This window comes from Coptis chinensis, chromosome 4, assembly GCF_015680905.1.
Source record: "Coptis chinensis isolate HL-2020 chromosome 4, ASM1568090v1, whole genome shotgun sequence".
NCBI classification, from domain to species: domain Eukaryota; kingdom Viridiplantae; phylum Streptophyta; class Magnoliopsida; order Ranunculales; family Ranunculaceae; genus Coptis; species Coptis chinensis.
Window position 1 is genome coordinate 48505336 of NC_141459.1, and position 21864 is coordinate 48527199.

A 21864-nucleotide genomic window follows, 5' to 3' on the forward strand; every position below is an offset into this window, starting at 1 on the left:
CGAATCCAAATGCTTGTTTATGACCACTGCCAATATGCTACCTTTCAAATTTTGAGATTGCATGGTGTGTACTTATGCATTCCAGCTCCCAGAAGTCATGATATAACTCACTTTAGGGTTATAGGAAAATCCCAAGATGCCACCGCCTCTTCATCTTGGATTAGGGGTGAACGAGAACACCACAAGTCATGCCATAGTAGAGTGTTTTCCCATTTGCAATCTCATATTTGATGAATTTCTTTGCAATCTCTCTGGTATTCAAAATATTCCGCCAAGTTCATGGGCAATCTTTTGGGATACTCATGGTCCAGAAGAACTTTTCCTTAATGTGTTGCTTCCAAGTCCAATCCACCCATATAATGTCCTCTCTTGTCACCAGCTTGAATATTAGACCACAATAAGCTCATGAGTTTCGTCTTTGTAAATTCATAACTCCCAAGCCACCCTCATCTTTAGTGAGACATACTGTACTCCAACATGCCTGGTGGTGCCCTTTCTTCATGGTTGTACCCGTCCATAAGAATTGTGCACATAACTTTTCCACTTGTTCCAGAACAGTAATTGGGAGAATAAAGGTTCTCGACCAATAAGTGTGGAAAGAAATAAGAACTAAGTTGATCAGTTGTAATCTACCAGCATGTGAGAGCAACTTTGATTTCCAATTTAAAATTTTCTTAGTGATCTTCTCGACAAGGGATTGACATTCCTTGATCCCCAATCTGGCTGAGATGAGAGGAAGGCCTAAGTATCTCACAGGAGGTTTAACCAGCTCCACCCCCAGGAGAGTAGCCAAAGCTACAACATCTTGGTGATTTAATCCTCCAGCTAACAAAGATGTTTTGTGCTTGTTGATATTTAACCCTGTAGCATCTCCATATGTTTTTAAGCACTCTTTGATAGCATTCACAGAAGCACAATCACCCTTGCAGAACAACATACCATCATCCGCAAATGCCAGATGAGACAATCTCACTCTGCTACATTTGGAATGAAATGAGATGGCTTTGCTGTTAATGTGCTGCATAATAATAAAACTGAGAATTTCCATCACCAGAACAAACAGATAGGGGGATAAAGGATTTCCCTGCCGAATACCTCTCTTCCCTTCAAGGAACCCTTCAGGAGCACCATTGATCATAATAGAGTAAGAGGGAGTTGCAATGCACATCTCTATCTATTTATACATAGACAGAGAAAAGTTAAAGACCTTGATCATAGCTAGGATAGCCTCCCAGCTCACCATGTCATAAGCTTTCCTTATATCTAGCTTGATCGAGCATCTAAGAGTGCCATACTTCCTATCATAACCTCTGAGGAGTTCATGAGAAAGAAAAATGTTGTCCTGAATGGATTTGCCAGGAATGAACGCTGATTGGTTTGCTTGGACAATGTCATTAATGACTAACTTTATCCTATTAGCCACAACCTTTGAAATACATTTATAGATGGTGTTACATAGCGCTATCGGTCTGAAATCCTCAACCTTTGAAGGATTGCTAACTTTAGGTATGAGACATATGAAAGTAGCATTAATCCCTCGAGGACATCTATAATATTTGAAAGCATTACTGATAGCCTCTGTAAAATCATCCCCAACTATATTCCAACAACTCTTGAAAAAGAAAGGAGTGTAACCATCTGGCCCAGGTGCTGCATTATCTTTCATCCCAAAAAGTGCTTCCTTTATTTCCTTTTGCGAGATATCAGCTTCTAGAAGAATTTTCATAGAGGGTGAAATGATGGCTTTGACATGAAGGCTATCAAAAAACTTTTCTCCACTAATCTCCGCTACTTTAGAACCCAGAATCTCAGTGTAATACCACACTATAGATTTTATAACCTCAGCTTGACCCGTTACAGTAACACCATCTGCATTCTGAATGCACCATATGCCACTTTTAGTTTTCCTTTCCTCTAGCGATTTAAAGAAAAAAAGTAGTGCATTTGTCTCCTTCTCTCGCCCAAACATCTTCTGGTTTACTCTTGATTTCAGCAGCTTTTATCCGAGCCAAGTCACTATACTTTCCGAGAGCTTCCTTTTCTCTTTGTCCCAACAAAAAATCCTAAGGTTTAGCTTGCAGCTGCCTTTGCACATCATACATGACTTCCCTAGCTTGCTCCACTCGACCATGAATGTTTGAGAACTGAGATCTAGCCCATGGTTTGATTCTCGTCTTCAGAAGTTTCAGTTTTTGCATAAGGACGTACATTGGGTTCGAAAACAATTGCACATCCCATACTTCTCGCAACATGTTTTGGAAATCCTGTTGTTCTACCTAATAGTCCTTGAACCTAAAAGGTAGGGCTTTACATTCATAATCATACCAGAAAAGCAAGACTGGTGAGTGATCTGATACTCTATGGGGTAGAAATTCTGCCTTAGAAGATGGATATACATCAATCCATAAACTATTGACTAAGCATCGATCAATCTTAGTCATAATTCTGCCTTTTCCCTCCACCTTGTTATTCCAAGAGAAAAAAAACCCATTAAAGCTCAAGTCAGACAGACCTGCTCTTTGTAAACATTCCACAAATTCCTCAGCTTCTCTAGGGTGCATTGGACTACCTCCCATCCTTTCCTCAGCTTTAGTTATGTTAGTGAAATCACCAACTGTAGCCCAAGGAAGCATGATTGAACTTTAAATAGACATTATATCCCTCCATAGTTTAGTTCTGAGAGCTTTGGAATTTCTAGCATAGACAACCGTGAGCCTGAAGACTTCATTGGTAGGCTTGAAAGTAACTTGACAGTGAATAAACTGATCAGAGTCCTGTAACTTCACAATGCTTATCATATAGGGATCCCAAAAAATCCAAATTCTACCTGCTGGATCTTTTCCATAGTTATTCGTCTGTTCCCAGAGAGGACAACAAATGTTCCTTATGTACTCATACTTGTCTTGCCGCACTTTGGTTTTGAGTAAACAAAAAACACTAAGCTTCTTATTCAATCTTACTTTATTTATCTCCCTAGCTTTCTCAATGTCATTGGTGCCTCTGACATTCCAAAAACACATTGATGTAATCATCTATGATTTTTCTTTTGGAGCCTCTTGTTTTGCCCCTACCCTTTTTGCCACTACTTTGATTCTTATCTGTCGCGGCTTGAGATTTGTTATTGGACTGTTGACTTGAGTTACAACACACTTTGCCAGATCATGTAACAACACCAGTTGGCACCATTGGTGTAGTAGGTTCAACTTCAGCACCTTCATTCTCTATGATTTGATCATTAAAAAACTCAGTCTCCTCTTGCATCTCGTCCACCTCAGAATTTCTATCCTCTTCATCAATGTCTGTTAATAGGTGAAACCTGCTAGCCTCCATGTTAAATGCTAACACCATTTCATGTTCCACTGCAGCGTTGCTTAGTTCAAGAGCAAAGGGGACTAGAGATTGCTCCAACTCTGCAGCACTTGCTGCTGTAGGATCTTTTTCCTTCCATACAACGATGTCAAAATTCCCATTTTGTGCTGCCTCCCCTTGCGCTACCATATTCCATGGAGATATAGGCAGATTTACAACTGCTTCTTCTTGCGGAATATTGTCAGGGGGGACCTGAGGGTTTATCTCAGGTTGTCTCACTTCTTTATGACTTGTATGCATTTCCTTGCCTACTTTAGGAAAAGGTTCTGCTTCATTAGTCGCTGTAGAAGGTACTGGTCTCCATTCAATGGCCTGCTACCTTCGCTGTAGCCTTCTTCTTTAACTCTTAGATAGTCTAATATTAGTTCCTTGTGGCTGAGCTTCTTGTGCCATCGGTTCTTTTCCTTTGTCTAGAGCTTGCGACTGTGCTGTAGGAGTATGCACTTGCTGAGGTGTTGGCACTTGCACACTAGTTCTAGTTGCTTGCCTGCACTCTGACACTAAATGCCCAACTATCTTGCAGTGGTTACAGAACTTGGGCAAAGTACCTAGTTAGACTTTTTGCCAGAACTCAATACCTCGTTCAAGCACTTCAACAGATATCTGATCTGGTATCGGTTTCGACAAACCATTATCAACAAGTACGCTCGCATAATAGCCATTTTTCCGCTCCAGAGAATTCATGTCTACCCGAATAGGACTGCCAAAGCCTCTACCCATACTCATTAATATATCAACCTCCCTATACTCAAAAGGCAGTCCTGGGAATTTGATCCAAACAAAGCTAGTAGTTTGTCTATGAGATTTTACGTTAAAGCTAGGCGTCCACCATATAAATCTTACAAGCTGTCCTTGTAGATGCCAAGGCCCCCCAAAGAATATTTTGTTAAAGTCCACCTCATTATCAAGGTGAAACACAACATATACTTTTCCCAAAGGTGAAAGCTTTAAACTTCTTGTTAAACCCCAATTAGTGTTGACTACCGATCTGATAGTGTCTAAATTTAGGATCTTTGAATCCATTCGAGCAATGAGAGCAAACTTACATGCTTCTACTCCTCTTTCAAACGTACTCAAAGGAATCTTAATTGCTGGTTTATCATCTTTCTTGGATGGCATGGGAAGAGTTGAAACATCTACCGTTTGCTTCATTCTACCATTTGCTATGTTCGCATAAGATTCCTTGGTTGTGTTATCTTCAACTCTGTTTCTACTTTCCCATTGTCTCGAAGATTCCACACCATTCCCTACAGGAAAACATGTTTGGTGTCTATCACTACTGAACCCAATTGGGATCGAAGCCATCTCTCCAGAACAAAAAAAGCTGCACCCCAACAGGAGGAAGATGCTTGTTTCCACTAAAGAACTCACACTGTTAACAGTGTAGGATTTTACAAATAGTGGAGATTAAGATAGCTTTCACCAAAGAACTCACACTGTATTCAGTGGAGGATTCTACCTAAAATAGAAAGAAAAGAAGGGGTTTTAAGATTTCAATTTTAGTAACCTTTAAAGACAAAATAAGTTAGCCTGACCTTTTTGTTTTTTTTGAAGTACCAGTTTTATTCCTCCGTGTTATTATAGATACAAAGCATACATTTTTTTATTTTTTTTCTAAATACCAGTTTCACCCTTCTGTGTTATGTTTATAAAACAGAGAAATTTGGTGATTATTTGTACCCAAATAGGTGAACATACCTCATACATTATATTGTTGTATAAACAATGAATGTTCATACCCCAAATATGTATGAACATTGATTCCTCATACTCCAATAGGTGTTCTTCCTAATCATACATTATGTTGAGGTATGAACATTGATTGTGCATAACTCATGTTGAGATATAAACAGTGATTGTGCATACATCAATGAACAATGATTGTTCATACGAATAGTGATTGTTTATAGCTCATGTTGAGGTATGAACAATGATTATTCATACCCCAAAAAAGTCTGAACAATCAATACATTGATTGTTCATAGCTCATATTTGAGGTATGAACAATGATTGTTCATACCTTCATACCCCAAATAGGTGTTCTTACTAATCATACATTATGTTGAGGTATGAATAGTGAATGTTCATATCCCAAATAGGTATGAAGTTTTTACTGATCATACCTTATGTTGAGGTATGGACAATGATTGTTCATAGCTCAGGTTGAGGCATGAACAATGATTGTGCATAGCTCATGTTGAAGTATGAACAATGATTGTTCATACGAACAGTGATTGTCCATAGCTCATTGATCAGCTCCCAAATGTGCGATTTATACCCGTATATTGTTGCATTACAACCTTTCTTACGCTTAACGAAAAGATAACTCATAGCTTTTACTGCCTTTTTCAGGTTAAGGAGTATTTCAGACCACTTATCATAAAAGCTGTGTCTTAGCACTAAAAGGAGCCTTAATCACACTTATTATGAATAATCAACGGCCTTAATCACACTTACTATGGAAAAGTATTGAAAAGTCAAAGTCAATGGTCAATGTCAAAAGTCAAGGCCCTCAAATAAGAAGACCAGAAATGGAAGCCCTTATCTCAAAATATGATGACTTTCTCCCTAAACCTACCTTGGTCAAGAAGAAACCAAAAGCAAAAGCAAAAGTGAAGTGTGAGGTGTCTAGTTTGTAAGGGAGAAGGGCAAATCTGTAAAAGGCAAAAGTAGGGGTATATAAGCTAAAAATAAGGGAGAGAGAAACCATCCATTGTCTTAGGATCCAAACCATTTGGTTTGTTTAATTTCTTGTCTAGTTTTTCAATTCTTGTTTTTACTTTCTTGTTTGTTTTATTTCATTTCAATCCAAACTTGTTATTTACTTGTTCTTATTTCAATTTGCAATCTTATTTACTTATTCTTATTTCAATCTTCAATCTCATCTTGTTGTTCTTATTTCAAGTTTGTTTCAATCTTTCTTTAATGTTTTCAAGTCATTTCAATACAAACAATCAAATCTTTCAAGTTTTCATTAGCTTAGAACCATTTTAATCCATACAAGAGTCTACATTTCTTTTTCACATCTCCCTCACTCAAACTCTACATAATTTAGGATGAACCTCACTTCTAAAAACAAACTCTTTTGAAGTTACCACCACTATCTAAAGCTTCAAATGGCGCCGCTGACATGGATGAAAGAAGTGAGAGTGATTGGTTGAGAATCTAAGAAGGGAGCATCATTCTCATCTCTCCATTTCTATTTTTTCAATTTTTCATCATTTTATTTTATTGTTTCTTAGTATTGATCTAATTTCTTACAAATTAGGTTGTGGGACAACAAAACTGGAAAGGAGCTGAAGATATTGCAAAAGAAAGACCCACGTTCACCGACGTTGGCGGGCGACCGCGAGTTCAGCTCCAGAGAAGTGTGTCTAGTTTTTTTGTAGCTCAGTTGGTTTTTGATGAATAGTGGCACTCCGAGCCCAGATTTTGTAATAGAGTAGGATAAAACAGTGGAACTTCGATTGCAATAGTTAGAGATAAAAATAAAAACGAAAAAAAATTAGGAAAAATTGGTTTTTGATTGATTTCTTATGATGAACATGAGCTACAGTTGGTTTAAGTTATATACTTACCAATGGATTAAAGTTTTAATTGCCATGGGAAGTTCAAGTGTGTGAGGCAAGTTGTGGATTATAGCTCACACACTTTGAATCAACTTGGTAATCAACACTCTAAGTCTATTTGACTTTAGTTAATCTAGGTTATTAATCTAAAACTAGTTAATTAGATTAGTATAATATTAGTTAGTTTTAAGTTTGAGCCCTTGAAGACAAAGTTGTATAAATTGTCAAAAACCCAACTTGTGGGGTTTTTTTTAAGTGGGCCTTTATTGTAACTTAAAACAGAGTAAAACTCGAAAGGTTGGGACTGATTCTCAGATCACGTGCCAACCGATGTTTCCTTCTCCTTAAGTAGGGTCTAAGCACGGCTTGAGAGGTAAATTCTAAACCTCCTCGAAGCCTAAGTAAGAGGATACCTTGTGTGTTCAAGCATACTTACATGATTGTTTGAAATTTACTTTCCGCACTGCAATTTACATTCGCGCATAAGGTTGAACCCGAGCCACGTAACAGCCATTGGGAAGTCATTACCCAATTAATGTAAGTAAATTGGACGTTGCTTGATTCTTGAAAGCCCTATACCAAAAAAATTAATTAAAATCAATCAACTAGAGCCTAAAGTAGTCACGCTCCTCCAGAAAAGGACAAAAATTTAGCCACGAGGATTTAGAGTAATCATTTACCAGATTCTAGTGGACCAACTACCTTCTTCACTCCCCTCCCCTAGATTCATCGTAAGTGACATTCTTCGTAGCATACCACTTGGTGAAGTGACTGCCTACTCTTCTGAGATGTGTAGTAGAGCCATCCTAGTCTCGAGCCCAACTGTTCCTCTGAACAAGGCATATTAAAATATAGACCAAAAACAAAGTTTTCAAAACTCCATACTTGCAAAAATGAATTTCAAATTCTTGAGCATACATTGCACTGTTTGCACATGTTAGGATAGTTTTGGGGTCTTGCTAAAAGTGTATGATATTACATTCAGACACTTCTAGTATTAGCAAGAATAAAACTTACTCACGTAGGAGAGCTCGTCGCCTTAGACAATCTCTTGTTTCTAGTCCTCCATCTCATAAGATGGCTGACGAAGTAGTGCAAGCTGAAGAGCCTCTCTTCAACTTCTACACACCGTTGCAAGATGGGCCTCCATCTTGTATAAGAATCACACCACTTACGAGCGAATTTAGGATTCCACCAAACGTGTTCAATCTTCTACCCATCTTCCACGGGTTAAACACGAGTTATCGTACAAGCATCTACTCCAGATACATGAAGTATGTAATACTTTTAATAATCCGGGGGTCACCGACGATCAGGTTAAGCTACGAGTGTTTCCTTTCACTCTATTCGGTAAGAGTCACGCTTGGCTTCTTTCACAGAAGGCCGAATCTTTCGATACATGGGAAAAGGTTGTGTTGTCCTTCATGAAGAAATACTTTCTGCCGAAGAAAATAGAAGAGATCAGAAGCAAGATACAATTCTTCAGACAGAGTCCGAGTGAGACATTTTCCAAAGCATGGAATAGATTCTCTGACCTACTCCATTCATGTCCTTACCATAAACTAGAAAAATCCACTCTTGTCCAATGTTTCTTCAAAGGCCTTCTCCCAGAACACAAAGTACCCCTTGACATCATGAGTAATGGTAATTTTTTGGATAGAGGTGCAATTAAAGCCTTAACCTTTCTTGAAAACCAAGCTAAAAAGAGTACCCAGTGGGGCGACATAAACAATTCTAGAATAGCCCAACCCAGTACAACTAAGGCTAGTGGTATCTTTGAGGTGAAATCAGATCCAGAAATCAAAACCTTACAAAAAAGATTGGTGCCCTCGCAACGAAACAAAAAGACCAAGCCCCTCATCCTGTCATGAATGTAAATACCTCCCCATGCAATTTATGTCTAAGCTTTAATCATATAGATGCCACCTGTCCTTTGATCACAAACCTCTCATCACTTCAGCCAAAAGAAGTATGTGCTTTCAATGTACCAAATGCACCATGGAGACAACATCCAAACTTCGCATGGACCAATGTTCCACAAAACCAAACACCACCAGGTTTCAACAAACCAACAAATACCTTCAGACAAGGACAATGACAAGGTACTTATAACAATCAGAGCAAAGTATTGGTTCCATCCCAGTTTAACTAGAACTATCAAAACCTAGCTATCAATAACCAAAGAGACCTAGTTCTCGTTACACCATCAACTAGTGTCGAAACAGATAAGCCCATTGAAATAATGCTATCTATCATGTAATAGCAAACCCAAATCCTAGCATCCATGCAACAATCTCTGAACTTGTTAGCCCAAGATAAAACCCAGAAAGGTGTGTTCCCAGGTCAAGCTATTCCTAATCCTAAATCGACAAACACAGCCTTTGAAGCAACAAGTGCCGTGAACGAAGTTAGAGCGCTAAAAACTCTTTCTTAATCATCCCATCTACGAGGATTGACTCTCTCTTCTCCCGGGTAAGGACATTCCATGTCTTGCGCAGTAAATCCCCCAACTCGCGTAGCTGAAACTCTGTCTGTCTAGATTAGGTTCGCCACAGAATAGACACAAAAATTGCCTAAGATTATCTGTTATGATTTGTTTTAAAGTAGTACCATCTAGAATCATAGCTTTTGAGTACAAGTTTCTTAAAACATATCTCCATAGTTTTCAAAACCAGAAGATATAAAAATGAAAACTATATGCCCTGAGTAACCAAAATGATACCGGATTAACGTATAATTTTATCTTCTTGACAAAACCTCTACATGGATAGAGATATATTTTGAATGAGAAAACCAACTTAAAAAAAAAGGAAAGAGATGAGGCGTCTCCAAACGAGAATTAAACAAATAGAGTAACCCAAAGTGATACTATTCTTTGTTTAATTCTACCTGTTGCCTCCACCTCTCTATTTTGTCTCGAGAATCTGACGTTAAAAGATTTAAAAATTTAAAAATTTTCAAAATTTTCCTTTCTTAAAAATCTTTCCCCGCTCGTTTAAATCTTTTCCCCTTCTAAATCTCTCTCGTTTCTGAAATTTTTTTCAAAAATGTTTTCTATAGCAAACAAAAACCCTTCACCTAGCAAGACTAGATGGATCAGTTTCAATGATCAGGTGCAAGCACTTCCTAGAGAATTGCAGCTTAAGATATGGACACATATAACGAAAATCATTCCTGGTTTAGGTAAGAGTTCATACGCACGTAAGAGACGAGCTATGAGAGAAGGTTGGTGCTAGAATTGTCAAACACCAACTTGCCCCAGTCTTCAACCTCATAATAACTCTATTTATAAAGTCTACATATGTTATCCCCCAGTGTATTATGCTTGGTCTAAGAGAGTAATCCAGCTATCTGGTTGGGATTGACTAAAGTTTTCAAAAACTTCCAAGTCTTGGGGATCTGACTTAAAACGACCCACCTTTTTAAAATTTTAGTCAAACTTATTCAAAACCCAAAAAAATTAATAAAAATTTTCTTTTTGTTATATGTACATATTTTCCTACAGTTCCTGCACAGTTCTTTCCATCATTTGTTTCTCATCTACTGTTGGATGTGAGTGTACCCTATAACGTTATATTGAATTTTCGATGCTGATCATTTTGGTACCTCACGGGTCAAGATCGGATTAGTAACAGAAGCGCAGATCGGCTCTTGAAGTTGGCAAGGCACTAAGGACATGATTGGAATTTCCTGATTTCATTTGCACTTGGGCCAAAAATTTAATTTCATAAAAGAGGCGCGTGAGCTTAATGGTTTGATGGCACGTGCGAGGCGACATGGGCCATCAAACCATTAAGCCTACGTGACTGCCCACTTCCCTTCTTCTCCATCACAAAAATCCCCAACCCTAGCTACCCAATTTGACTCACGCTTGCCCTTATTCCACTCGAACACACCTTAACACACCTCTACCCAATTTCAACCCCCATTCCAACTCAAAACCCCAATTTTATCAATCCCTTCTCTAAATGGCTCGAGTTCTTAAAATCGTGCCGGAGTAAAATTTTCAAGACCTCTTATATTCCTATCTGTTTGAAGTGCACTTCAGGGCTGAGATTAGAAGAAGAGGATGTGAACCTTGGTTTTGTTGGAAGGTGCGGCTTATTCTCCCTCTCTTACCTTTTCAATTTATAACTGCATGCTTAGAGGGGAGGATGACCGCATCACGGTTGTCAAGGATGGCTGCTCGCTGGAGTTCACCAAGGAGGTGGTGAGTGGTGTTGTAGGGATTCCTCTAAAGGCTTATGTTCAGATGGAACAGTCCCCAGATGGAAAGACCATCGACGTGATGATGGTAGAGATGCTTCTTGAGGGGGTGAAAAACCCCAAGTCTCATTGCGCGTATCAGAGTTCGCTACAAAGGAACCAACTAGCAGTATCTCAGTGGAAGCCTACAACCTGCTAGGCTTGCCCAAGCCTTCGGATATAGGTAAGGCGATGCCTCATCTTTTATGGATTCTTTAAGAGCAAAAGAATAGCTTCTATATCATCTCCTTTATCTTTGAGCAACCCTGTAAACCGAAGAAGTCAACCGCCCCTCTACCAGTCCTGGTCACCAAGATCATGCAACACTGGGGATTCCAAGTCATAGACGCCTTAGTGGAGGTCAAGGATGCTACCACAGGTCCTATCTATGCCCACTCCGTCCAGAAGTCATGGCTTCCACCTGAAGCCAGAGCCGCTGAGCAAGCACACCCGACTAAGAAGGTGGATTACTTCGCTGAAGATGCCACTCGACAGTTCACTCAGCCCATGGACAGAATTCACTTCCTCCATGGAGGCCAGAGGATTCTGCATTTGTATCTCCACCAGCTCAAGGAAACTCAAGGGAACATCATAGCAGAACAACAGACTATCAGAGCAAAACATCATACCCTCAGAGAGGAGCAACGGTCATTCCAGCAGGAGCAGGGATGTTTTCAGCACAATGTCACTAGAACATTGCAGAGTATCAGAGATGCTCTCCCGCGTAGTGATAGACATGCCAGGTCCCAACGTCAGCAGGGAGAAGGATCTTCTAGACGTCGAGACGAGTCACGCACGAATTCTGACTAGGATTCCTAGTGTCCGTATAGTTGGATTTATTTATTTTTCTTTTTCTTTTTCACGTGTATGATGTAGTATAAGTTTAATTATATGCTTAATATTATTTGCTTGTTTTATTTTGTTTTTTGTCTCTTGTGGAATTTGGTATATGAGTAGAATGTAAACTAGATACATCATGCCAAAATTTTCCATTTTTCTTTCATGCATTTCATATATGTTTTCAAAATTATAGAAACCCAAAAAGCTTTTATAGTAGAATAAATATCCCTAGTATAATAAACCATTTATTTCTCGTTTTACATCAAACAACCCACGCCCAAAATTTATTTGGGGGTGGCGTATTTTCATCATGAAGAACAGAATACAGGTGTATCGCCATTTTTGCTCATGTTTCTATGGTAATCTCTATCCTTATCTCTTCATACTTTGAGGACAAAGCATAGTTCTATTTGGGGGTGGTATAGTAACATTTTGCAAAAACTAGGCATTTTCTATATAGTAGATATAATTGTATATTTCTTCCTTTCTATTTTTTTTTCCGAAAAAGACTAAAAATATTTTTCCGTTTAGTATTAAAAAATCTTGTTTCCTTTTTCTATGATGAATTAAAAGGTTAGAAGTCTCATTATAGCAATAGAGTAAGGACTTGTTCTTCGTACTTAGACTAATATACGTACAATAGTTTCTACATCTTTTCATGAATGACATGCATCAACATTTGTTGTATATAGCAGTGAGTTTCCGAAACCAAGGTTAGAATAATTAAGTTCTATATCCTGTGAGAATCTAGCCAAAATCTTCATCTGAATGATTATTGAGTGATGACACAAATGATGTCCGGATAGAAAGACCACACGTCCACTTGCTTGATCACCACGCCATATCCTAAGAGGGAATTTTGGCCCTTTTTGGATCGATATAGCCAAATAAACGTTAAAAACCCAAAAAGATAGTTTTCTTCTAGTTACCCCTCTTGAGCCTTAACCCTTTTTAAAAGCCTTTTTAGTCTTCAGCAAAAATTCCTAACCCATTACAACACACAATAAAAAGCTTACCCAGCTGATAAGTTGAGAACTGGATGGATATCAAAAAAAGAGAAGAGAAGACCTTGTACAAAAACTAAACAATTATTTGCTTCAAAAAGAAAAGAAAAGAAAGAGAAAAAAATAAAGACCCAAGAAAAACCAAAACTCCAAAAAAATCCAAAGGAGTAAAAAAAATCGAATCTCCCAAAAGTTCAAAATCAAAAGGAGATGATATCAGAAACAAAAAGAAACAAAAGCAAAGTTAGAACTCCCAAAATTCAAAATCATATGGAGTCACAAAGCCAAAGGGCTAAAAGAATGTATCACAATTTGGAAGCAAAAGAACAAAATGAGGTTCTTCTATGGTTACAAGTATCATAAAGACCCAATTTTTTGACTTATCAGATTTTGTTTTTTCCTTCATTTTTCTTTCTAAACCATCACCCTAACCCCGTAACTCCTAATAAAAGACCTCTAGCTCGATTAGGAATAGGATGGTGTGATAGTAAGTGGCAAGCATGATCAATCGACCCCAGTTTCTTTAGCTATATCGATCCAAAAAGGGCATAAATTCTCTCATAGGATATGGCATAGTGATCAAGCAAGTGGATATGTTATCTCTCTATCCATACATCCTTTTTATCATCACTTAATAATCATTCAGATGAGGCTTTTGGCTAGATTCTCACATGATATGGAACTTAACTGTTTTAACCTTGGTCTCGGAAACTCACTGCTATATATAATCAAATGTTGATACATGCCATTCATGAAAAGATGCATAAACTATTGTATGTATATTAGTTTGAGTTCGAAGAATGAATCTTTACTCTATTGCTATAATGAGACTTCTAAACCATTTATTCATCATAGAAAAAGGAAAACAAGATGTTCAGTACTAAACAAGAAAAATATTTTTGGTCTTTTTGAAATATTTTAAGAAAGAAAGAAATATAAAAATATACTAAATCTATCTAATATAAGAATGATATATAATAAATGCTTAGTTTTTACAGAATATTACAATACCACCCCCAAACAGAAATATGCTTTGTCCTCAAAGTATAAAGAAAAGGAAAGAGATTACCATAGGAACATGAGCAAAAATGGCAGTAACATGTACTATGTTCTTCATGATGAGAATATACCACCCCCAAACAAGTTTGGAGCGTGGGTTAATAAATATAGAACGAGAAATACATGGGTTATTGTACTAGGGATTTATGTAATTATTCTACTATGAAATACTTAACATGTATGTAGAATTATACTTAGAAGTTAAGAAAAAATAAAAAGATGGGAAATGCAAGTATGTAAACAATTTATATGAAATGTGTGTGTGTGTGTGTGTGTGTGTGTGTGTGTGTGTGTGTGTTTTCTTAACTTTGCAAATCTATCTACTTTTTATTTACTAATAGTTGAATTAAAATAACTAGGGGAAAGTATAGATCCCTTACATACAAAGATTCTGATCGAACAGAATCTTCATTGGAGAAAATCAAGGTGCGGCGCAGGTTAACGAGGTGCAGACGCGTGTCACATGCGGGCGCGGGTGAACGAGGTGCGGGTACGGCATGGGTGCGTGGTTGGCAGGCGTGGCGCAGGTCGATTTGCAGCGTTTTGGCTCATTTTCTCCAGCAGTCTTTGGTGAGACAGCTCATAAAAGAGGGAGGAGGGGGACGAAAAAATAGTGATCTACGGTGGCTTGATCCCAAAATGGGTATGTAGGCTACCTAAAATGTGATAGGGTTATATACTAAAAGCATTACTTTTGTAATAACTCTAATTATTTATATTTTGAATGAGAATCATATGGGCAAATGTTATGCATATTATATATGTTATTAGTTATATGCATGTGTCTAATACTTTATGTTGTAGATGATATGGTGTGGACACACAGAAGATCATATCATCAGTACCTTATAAAGTATAAGTAAACGTTCACAACCTAAATGGATTTGGACAAACCATTGGTATGGTTGTAGTATAATCTGGTATTAGTCTATCTTGACTATAGGATTACACTAGTACACTTTGTGTGTATTGAACAGGACCAAGTGAGGTTGTTTCTCTTTATACTGACTATATAAGAGAACAAACACCTCTATTATTATGGATGCTTGTCCTCTTAATCCAGATATAATAACGGGCACTTACGTGCATTGTACATTGATCTAAATCATCAATGAGTGAGATTCATTTGTGAATCAACAAACTCGATGGATTGGGTAATTACATTGTATGTAAGGTGTGCTATTGATTATAGAAGGAATCCGTGTCCCACAAGAAGTCTGGCTGATGATGTCGCCTTGAGGAGCTCATAAGGATTGTCATGTAAACCCTGCAGGTGGATTTGATCCGACATGACAATGAGGTTGAGTGGTACTACTCAAGGACATAAGAAGTTGATTAATGTAGTTGTCAGTAACTTGACTTAATCAACGGACATTTAATATCTTAAACACAGGGAGATCAACGAGCATATAATATGGAGCCCATAAACGCTGACACGTAATTTGGGATTAGGGTGGTAGTGTAACAATGGCCTTTAGTGGAATAAGCCATTTGTTGACGGACTTGGGCCGTGTGTTTTGGGCGAACATGGGAAGCCCAAGCCCGTCAAGAGGCCCAACCCTAATTTCTCCTCATGGTCCCTGTTGTAGCCTATAAAAAGAAACCTCTTTCTCTAGCCGTTTTCTACACAAGAAAAATCAAGGTTTTGCTCAAGAAAAATAGATCCATAAATCGGATCCAATTTTGTGAGTGATAGAGGCCAAGTGAGAAAGGAGAGGTTGGTAGATCGTTGCCCACACAACGTCCAATCTAAAGATAGGAATACAATAGAAGATCAAGAGGTTGTTGATTTCATAGCTATTGGACTCTCAGAGTTATCTTAACCGGATTTACAGGTATGTTTTCCAATCCAAAATTGTGAGACCATTAATTCTGCTACGCGTGGTTTTCACAGTTTGTAGAAATATTCATTCTGAAATAACGGTTCCTACAAAATGTTGGTGCAACCGATAAAAAATAGAGCTCTAACACTAGTAAAGTTAATGGTCGCGTAAATGGGTGCGACAAATGGCACCGTCTGTGGGGATCGAACTAAATGAATGACAAGGGAAGATTGTTTGAAGGTGTAAATCAGTTGGGTTTTTCGTATGTGTTGTTGTCGGTGTTTTTCTAGTGGTTGGTTATTGGCATTTTGATGGTGAGAGTTTGCCGCAAGATCGTTTCTCAATAGCAGTAAATCTCCCTCTCTCTCTCCTGAAAGTGATTGTGGGAGGCCAAATTTGGTGGTGCTTTGATCTCTGGTTTGTTATATAAGTAGTTCTTGATTGGTGAATGGGTGGCTCAATGACTTTAGGAGCTTAAACCTATTACTAGCACACCTTATGTCCTGTTATCGAACTTATATGTTTTAAGTGGGAAGTTGGATGGTGTTGCCGATGCAAGGAAGATGCTGAAAGGCGGTGGAGTGAAGAAGGAACCTGGTTATAGTTTAGTCGAAGTGAAGGGAGTTGTAGAAAAGTTCATTGTAAGAGATTTTTCGCATTCTTTTATGCAAGAGACAAAAGAAACACTCAAAAGTTTGAATTGGGAAGTGAGTAGAGTTGGTTTAACTTAGTTCCTTTGATGTGCTAGATAATTTGTTTGCAAGTTATATTATAGCAAAATTTTTGGATTCAGTTTGTAGCTAACATAGTTTACTCAGTCTTGTAAATCACATAATGAGTTTGCTAGATGTGAGGTGGTGGAGTTGGATTTGATACTTGTTTCTAGGAGTTTTGGTTGGTGGTTGATGTTGGGTAGTGGTGCTCTGATTAGATCTGGTGGTGAGTGGAGAAGATGGGGGAATGGGTCGGTTTGGACCCATTTCAGATCTTGGTAAAATGGGCTTATTTGGATGTTGTTGGGCCTCTTTGCTATTTGGGTTGTATGAGTTTGTCCTGAAATTAAGTTTTAGGTGCTTGAGTCATGGTCAATAAGACCTCCCTCTTTGTTTAAAAAATGTTGATGCTCTTATCAATTATGTTACGCAACCTATCCAGAGGAGCAAGATTTACATGTTGTACATTCCCCAGTAAATACAGTAAGAACATGGTCATCCTTTTTAAACTTAGATAATCCTTATCCTACGCTCTCAATAATCCAGATTATAATCTATTGTGGTCAGGTGTGTAGAGTAATAATGTGGGTGGACTTATGGCGTGTAGGCTGTGGTGTAGTGTGTAAACTATGGCATAGTGAGGGAACTGGTGGCATATTGTGAGCATTGGTGGACTAGTAGTGCGCGGACTAGGGCTAGTGTGGTAAGAGGATGGTCTGGGTGTATCACCTTGGATTTGTGTTGGGCACTCAAAAAGGGTATTTCAATCACGTTGAGTATTGCCAGAGGGGTGGTGGATCTAACAAGGGACAACATAGTCTCCTTTGTGATGTTAGCGATTTTAGTTTTTGCAAAGTATTCAATAACATTGACGGTGAGGAAGTTTCGAGATAAAGAAATGATGAGATTAATAGGTTGGGACTGAGATCGATGACATGGAGCATCCGAATACGAATGGTAAGATGATTACAGAAGATGTGGAGAGACATACACCACGGCAGGTAACTTGTTTCTTTCACCATATAGTCAGGTACATAATACATGGACGGGTAGTGACTCGACTGTCAACTAGAGTTATACTAGGGGCAAGCAAGACTTGCCCACGGACAAGCAATCAGTATCATAATCTGAGTCTGCGACCATGTTGGGGTAGGCGATTCCTGTTCCCATCGTATACTAAGGGCAAGCAAGCCTTGTCCACATCTTTGGTAGAGAGGTATGTAGGGACAGACTGAGTGGTCCCCAAACATCGTGATATTCTGTGGAGCTATTCACTCTAGGAGTCCACAGACCATGAGTGGAAAAATAGGGTCGTACACCTCAGGGTAAGACAGATTGTACATTGTCTTGAGCACATTATCGCCATTAGTCTTGTATGCAAATATTTATGCGGAATGTGATAGGGTTATATACTAAAAGCATTACTTTTGTATTAACTCTAATTCTTTATATTTTGAATGAGAATCATATGGGCAAATATTATGCATATTATATATGATATTAGTTATATGCATGCGTCTAATACTTTATGTTGTAGATGATATGGTGTGTGGTGACACACAGAAGATCATATCATCAGTACCTTATAAAGTATAAGTAAACGTTCACAACCTAGATGGATTTGGACAAACCATTGGTATGGTTGTAGTATAATATGGTATTAGTCTATCTTGACTACAAGATTACACTAGTACACTTTGTGTGTATTGAACAGGACTGGTGAGGTTGTTTCTCTTTATATTGACTATATAAGAGAACAAACACCTCTGTTATTATGGATGCTTGTCCTCTTAATCCGGATATAATAATGGGTACTTACGTGTATTGTACATTGCTTTAAATCATCAATGAGTGAGATTCATTTGTGAATCAACAAACTCGATGGATTGGGTAATGACATTGTATGTAAAGTGTGCTGTTGATTATAGAAGGAATCCGTGACCCGCAAGAAGTCGGGTTGATGATGTCCCCTTGAGGAGCTCATAATGATTGTCATGTAAATCCTGCAGGTGGATTTAATCCGACATGACAATGAGGTTGAGTGGTACTACTCAAGGACATAAGAAGTTGATTAATGTAGTTGTCAGTAACTTGACTTAATCAACGGGCATTCAATATCTTAACACGGGGAGATCAATGAGCATATAATATGGAGCCCATAACTGTAATACATGTAATATGGGATTAAGGTGGTAGTGCAACAATGACTTTTAATGGAAAAAGCCATTTGTTGACGGACTTGGGCTGTATGTTCTGGGCGAACATGGGAAGCCCAAGCCCGTCAGGAGACCTAACCCTAATTTCTCCTCATGGTCCCCATTGTAGCATATATAAAGAAACCTTTTTTTCTCTTGGCCGAAATATTCAGTGATATATTCAGTGATTGCTCAAGAAAGGCAAAGAGAGAAAGAAAAGGCTGGTAAATCGTTGCCCACACAACGTCCATTCCAAGGATAGGAATACAACAGAAGATCAAGAGGTTGCTGATTCGTAGAGCTTGGATTCTCAGAGATATCACAGCTGTTCAAAGGTATGATTCCTAAACAAAATTGTGAACACCCTTATTCCGTTGCACATGGGTTTTCATGGTTTGTAATAGATGACATACAACAATAATGGTTCCTACAGAATGTCCTTCATTGAATCTCACATGTTATTTGTACAATACTCGAACACGAAAGTTTCAGGTTATAGAGAAAGAGAAAGACTTGCGGTATCGTGGAACCAAGCGGAGTTTGAGCTGGTATTGGGAGATAGATCCATCTCACCTCATTTACTACCTTGATTGAATACACTATATTGTCATCAAAGAGTTTAGTTTCTGCATTAAATGTTTATTGCATGATATAACATTGAGTAAGACAGGGTCGAGCCCCATACTAGCTATATGGGGAACCTCGGAGTCTACTGGTATCTCTATGTAGTTGTGACTTACAGTTCACATTAAGGGCATGATATCTTTTCACCGAGTTACATACATGTACACTATTATCTCTTAATGCCTTGAGAATTTGTTCACACATATTTACTAGAGGATACTTGGTCTACTAATGTGTGGGAAGAGATAGAGTTGAGTGCTCTCCTAAAGGGGGTGATGAGGACCGCATTGTCCGAATCAAGCTTGGGGCAAAGAGCTACCTCTAAGCCAAAGAGCAGGGGGGGGGGGGGATGAGCCCTTCGTGGACCGCAGCGTCTGAATCAAGCTTGGGGAAAAATGAGCTACCTCTAAGCTAGAGAGAGGGGGGGATGAGCCCCTTGCAGAATCAACTTGGGGGGCAAACTGAGCTGCCCCCAACTACCAAAGACCGTGCGGGGGTGGGGGGCCGGGGGGGGGGGGTGAGCTTTTCGCGGATATGCTTCGTGCTATCTGGCTAGTGTCTGAGGAATACACAAAAAACATGAGATCAAGTCATATGGTACTGGGAAGGTTTGGAATTCAAGTAAGAATACAAGAGAGGTCAAGGTCTTCTCGGGTCCACCGTCATCATCGATGGACTCGAGAGGGGCATCTGGAGATCCCGACGTGAATCATATTGAACATGCAACCTTCTGTGGGCTATCCAAATGAGTGCGAGGGGGATGAGCCTCCGTGGACCCTTGTGTCTGAATCAAACTTGGGGGCAGACTGAGTTGCTACTGGATATTTTATAGAGTTTGACCAAATTTCCAGTATCATATTTCAGAAGACCACATTCTACGGAGGGGATGAGACCCTTCGTGGACATGATGTTGAGTTTGAGGAGTGAGAGCGAAGGGGATGAGACCCTTCCTAGAGATGGTAGTGAGTTATATAAAGGATAACTATTGGCTGGGTTGAGACACGTCGCGGACATGGTAGTGAGTTCTATAAAGGAGAGTTGATAGCGGGGTTGAGACACTTTGCGGGCATGATGATGGAGTTTGAAGAGCGAAGGGGATACAGAGATGGGAGTGAGTTCTATGAAGGAGTGCTGACGGCGGGGTTGAGACATTTTGCAGGCATGATGATGGAGGTTGAAGAGTGAGAGCGAAAAGGATGAGACCCTTCACGAAGATGGTCGTGAGTTCTGTGAAGGAGAGCTTATGGCTGGGTTGAGACACATCACCGGCATGATATTGAGTTTGAAGAGCAAGAGAGAAGGGGATGCGGAGATGGCAGTGAGTTCTATGAAGGAGTGCTGACGGCGGGGTTGAGACACTTCGCAGGCATGAGGATTGAGTTTAAAGAGTGAGAGCGAAGGGTATGAGACCCTTCGCGGATATGATGTTGGGTTTTACAAATGAGAATGCATGGGAAGAAACCATTCGCGGATGTGTGAGCGAAAGGATGGAGACAAATAAGGATACGCCGATCGAGACTCATTCACGAAAGTACAAGGGGAAACCATAGAAAGCATATTCCAAATCACGAAGGAGATAAGCACACTCAAAAATAATATGGTGGCAAATTAACTATGTAGAAGGGGCATTGAGTTCGTCGAAGTTAGATATGTGATGCAAAACACTGAGGATAAGTTGAATAAGAGCAGAGGCCGTGGAATTTGAGATATAGACAGTTGATAAACTGAGGATTTGGCAGACAAGAAAGGTCGTGGAATTCGAGATACAGACAGTTGGCAGACAGAGGATTTTTCGATCTTTCGCAAATACAATAATGAGTTCTACGAAAGAGAAATAGAGGGGATGAGACCCTTCACAGACAAGATGTTGAGTTTGAAGAGTGAAAGCGAAGGGGATGAGACCCTTCATGGATATGCTAATGAGTTCTATGAACGAGAGCCGATGGATTGAGACATTTCATGGACATGATAATTGATTGTGAAGAGTGAGTGCCAAGGGAAAGAGACCTTTCGTGGAATGGTAGTGAATTCTATAAGGAGAGCTAATAGCAGAGAGAGAATGAGGACTTCGAGTCATGTGATCAAGGACGGTTAGCAAGGAAAACACCGCGGAAGTAAAGCTTCTTCAGTCCTAGACTATCGAAAGAGGGATTGCAGAGCAGAGATTATTTATTGTTGACGCTCGCGGAATCATTGGAGATTTCCAGAAAGAACCATAACAAAGAGGCTAGAAAGATAGAGAAAACATAATCAAGGAAAGAGGTTAGAAGAGGTGTAGTGCACATACATATAACAGAAACCTATGGAGATATGAGATACACATAGTTTATCGGCTGAGGTTGAAGAACTCGGGTAAGTAGTGATGAAGGAAGGCTAGACGAGTGGAGGATTATATACAATTCGTGGCCAATAAAGTCACAGGG

The 21864-nt window shown here is 39.1% G+C and overlaps 1 protein-coding gene across 1 annotated transcript; it reads right to left on the bottom strand.

Moving 5' to 3' along the window:
* Nucleotides 1-3921: 3921 nt before the first annotated feature.
* On the bottom strand, nucleotides 3922-4674 carry LOC147503805 (uncharacterized). The gene has a single exon (XM_086604963.1). The coding sequence runs from the start codon at nucleotides 4672-4674 to the stop codon at nucleotides 3922-3924; it is 753 nt and encodes a 250-aa protein (XP_086461089.1).
* Nucleotides 4675-21864: the final 17190 nt, after the last annotated feature.

Excerpts from the sequence above, each read along its gene's own strand:
- LOC147503805 (XM_086604963.1), bottom strand. The coding sequence starts at position 4,674 with ATGGCTTCGATCCCAATTGGGTTCAGTAGTGATAGACACCAAACATGT.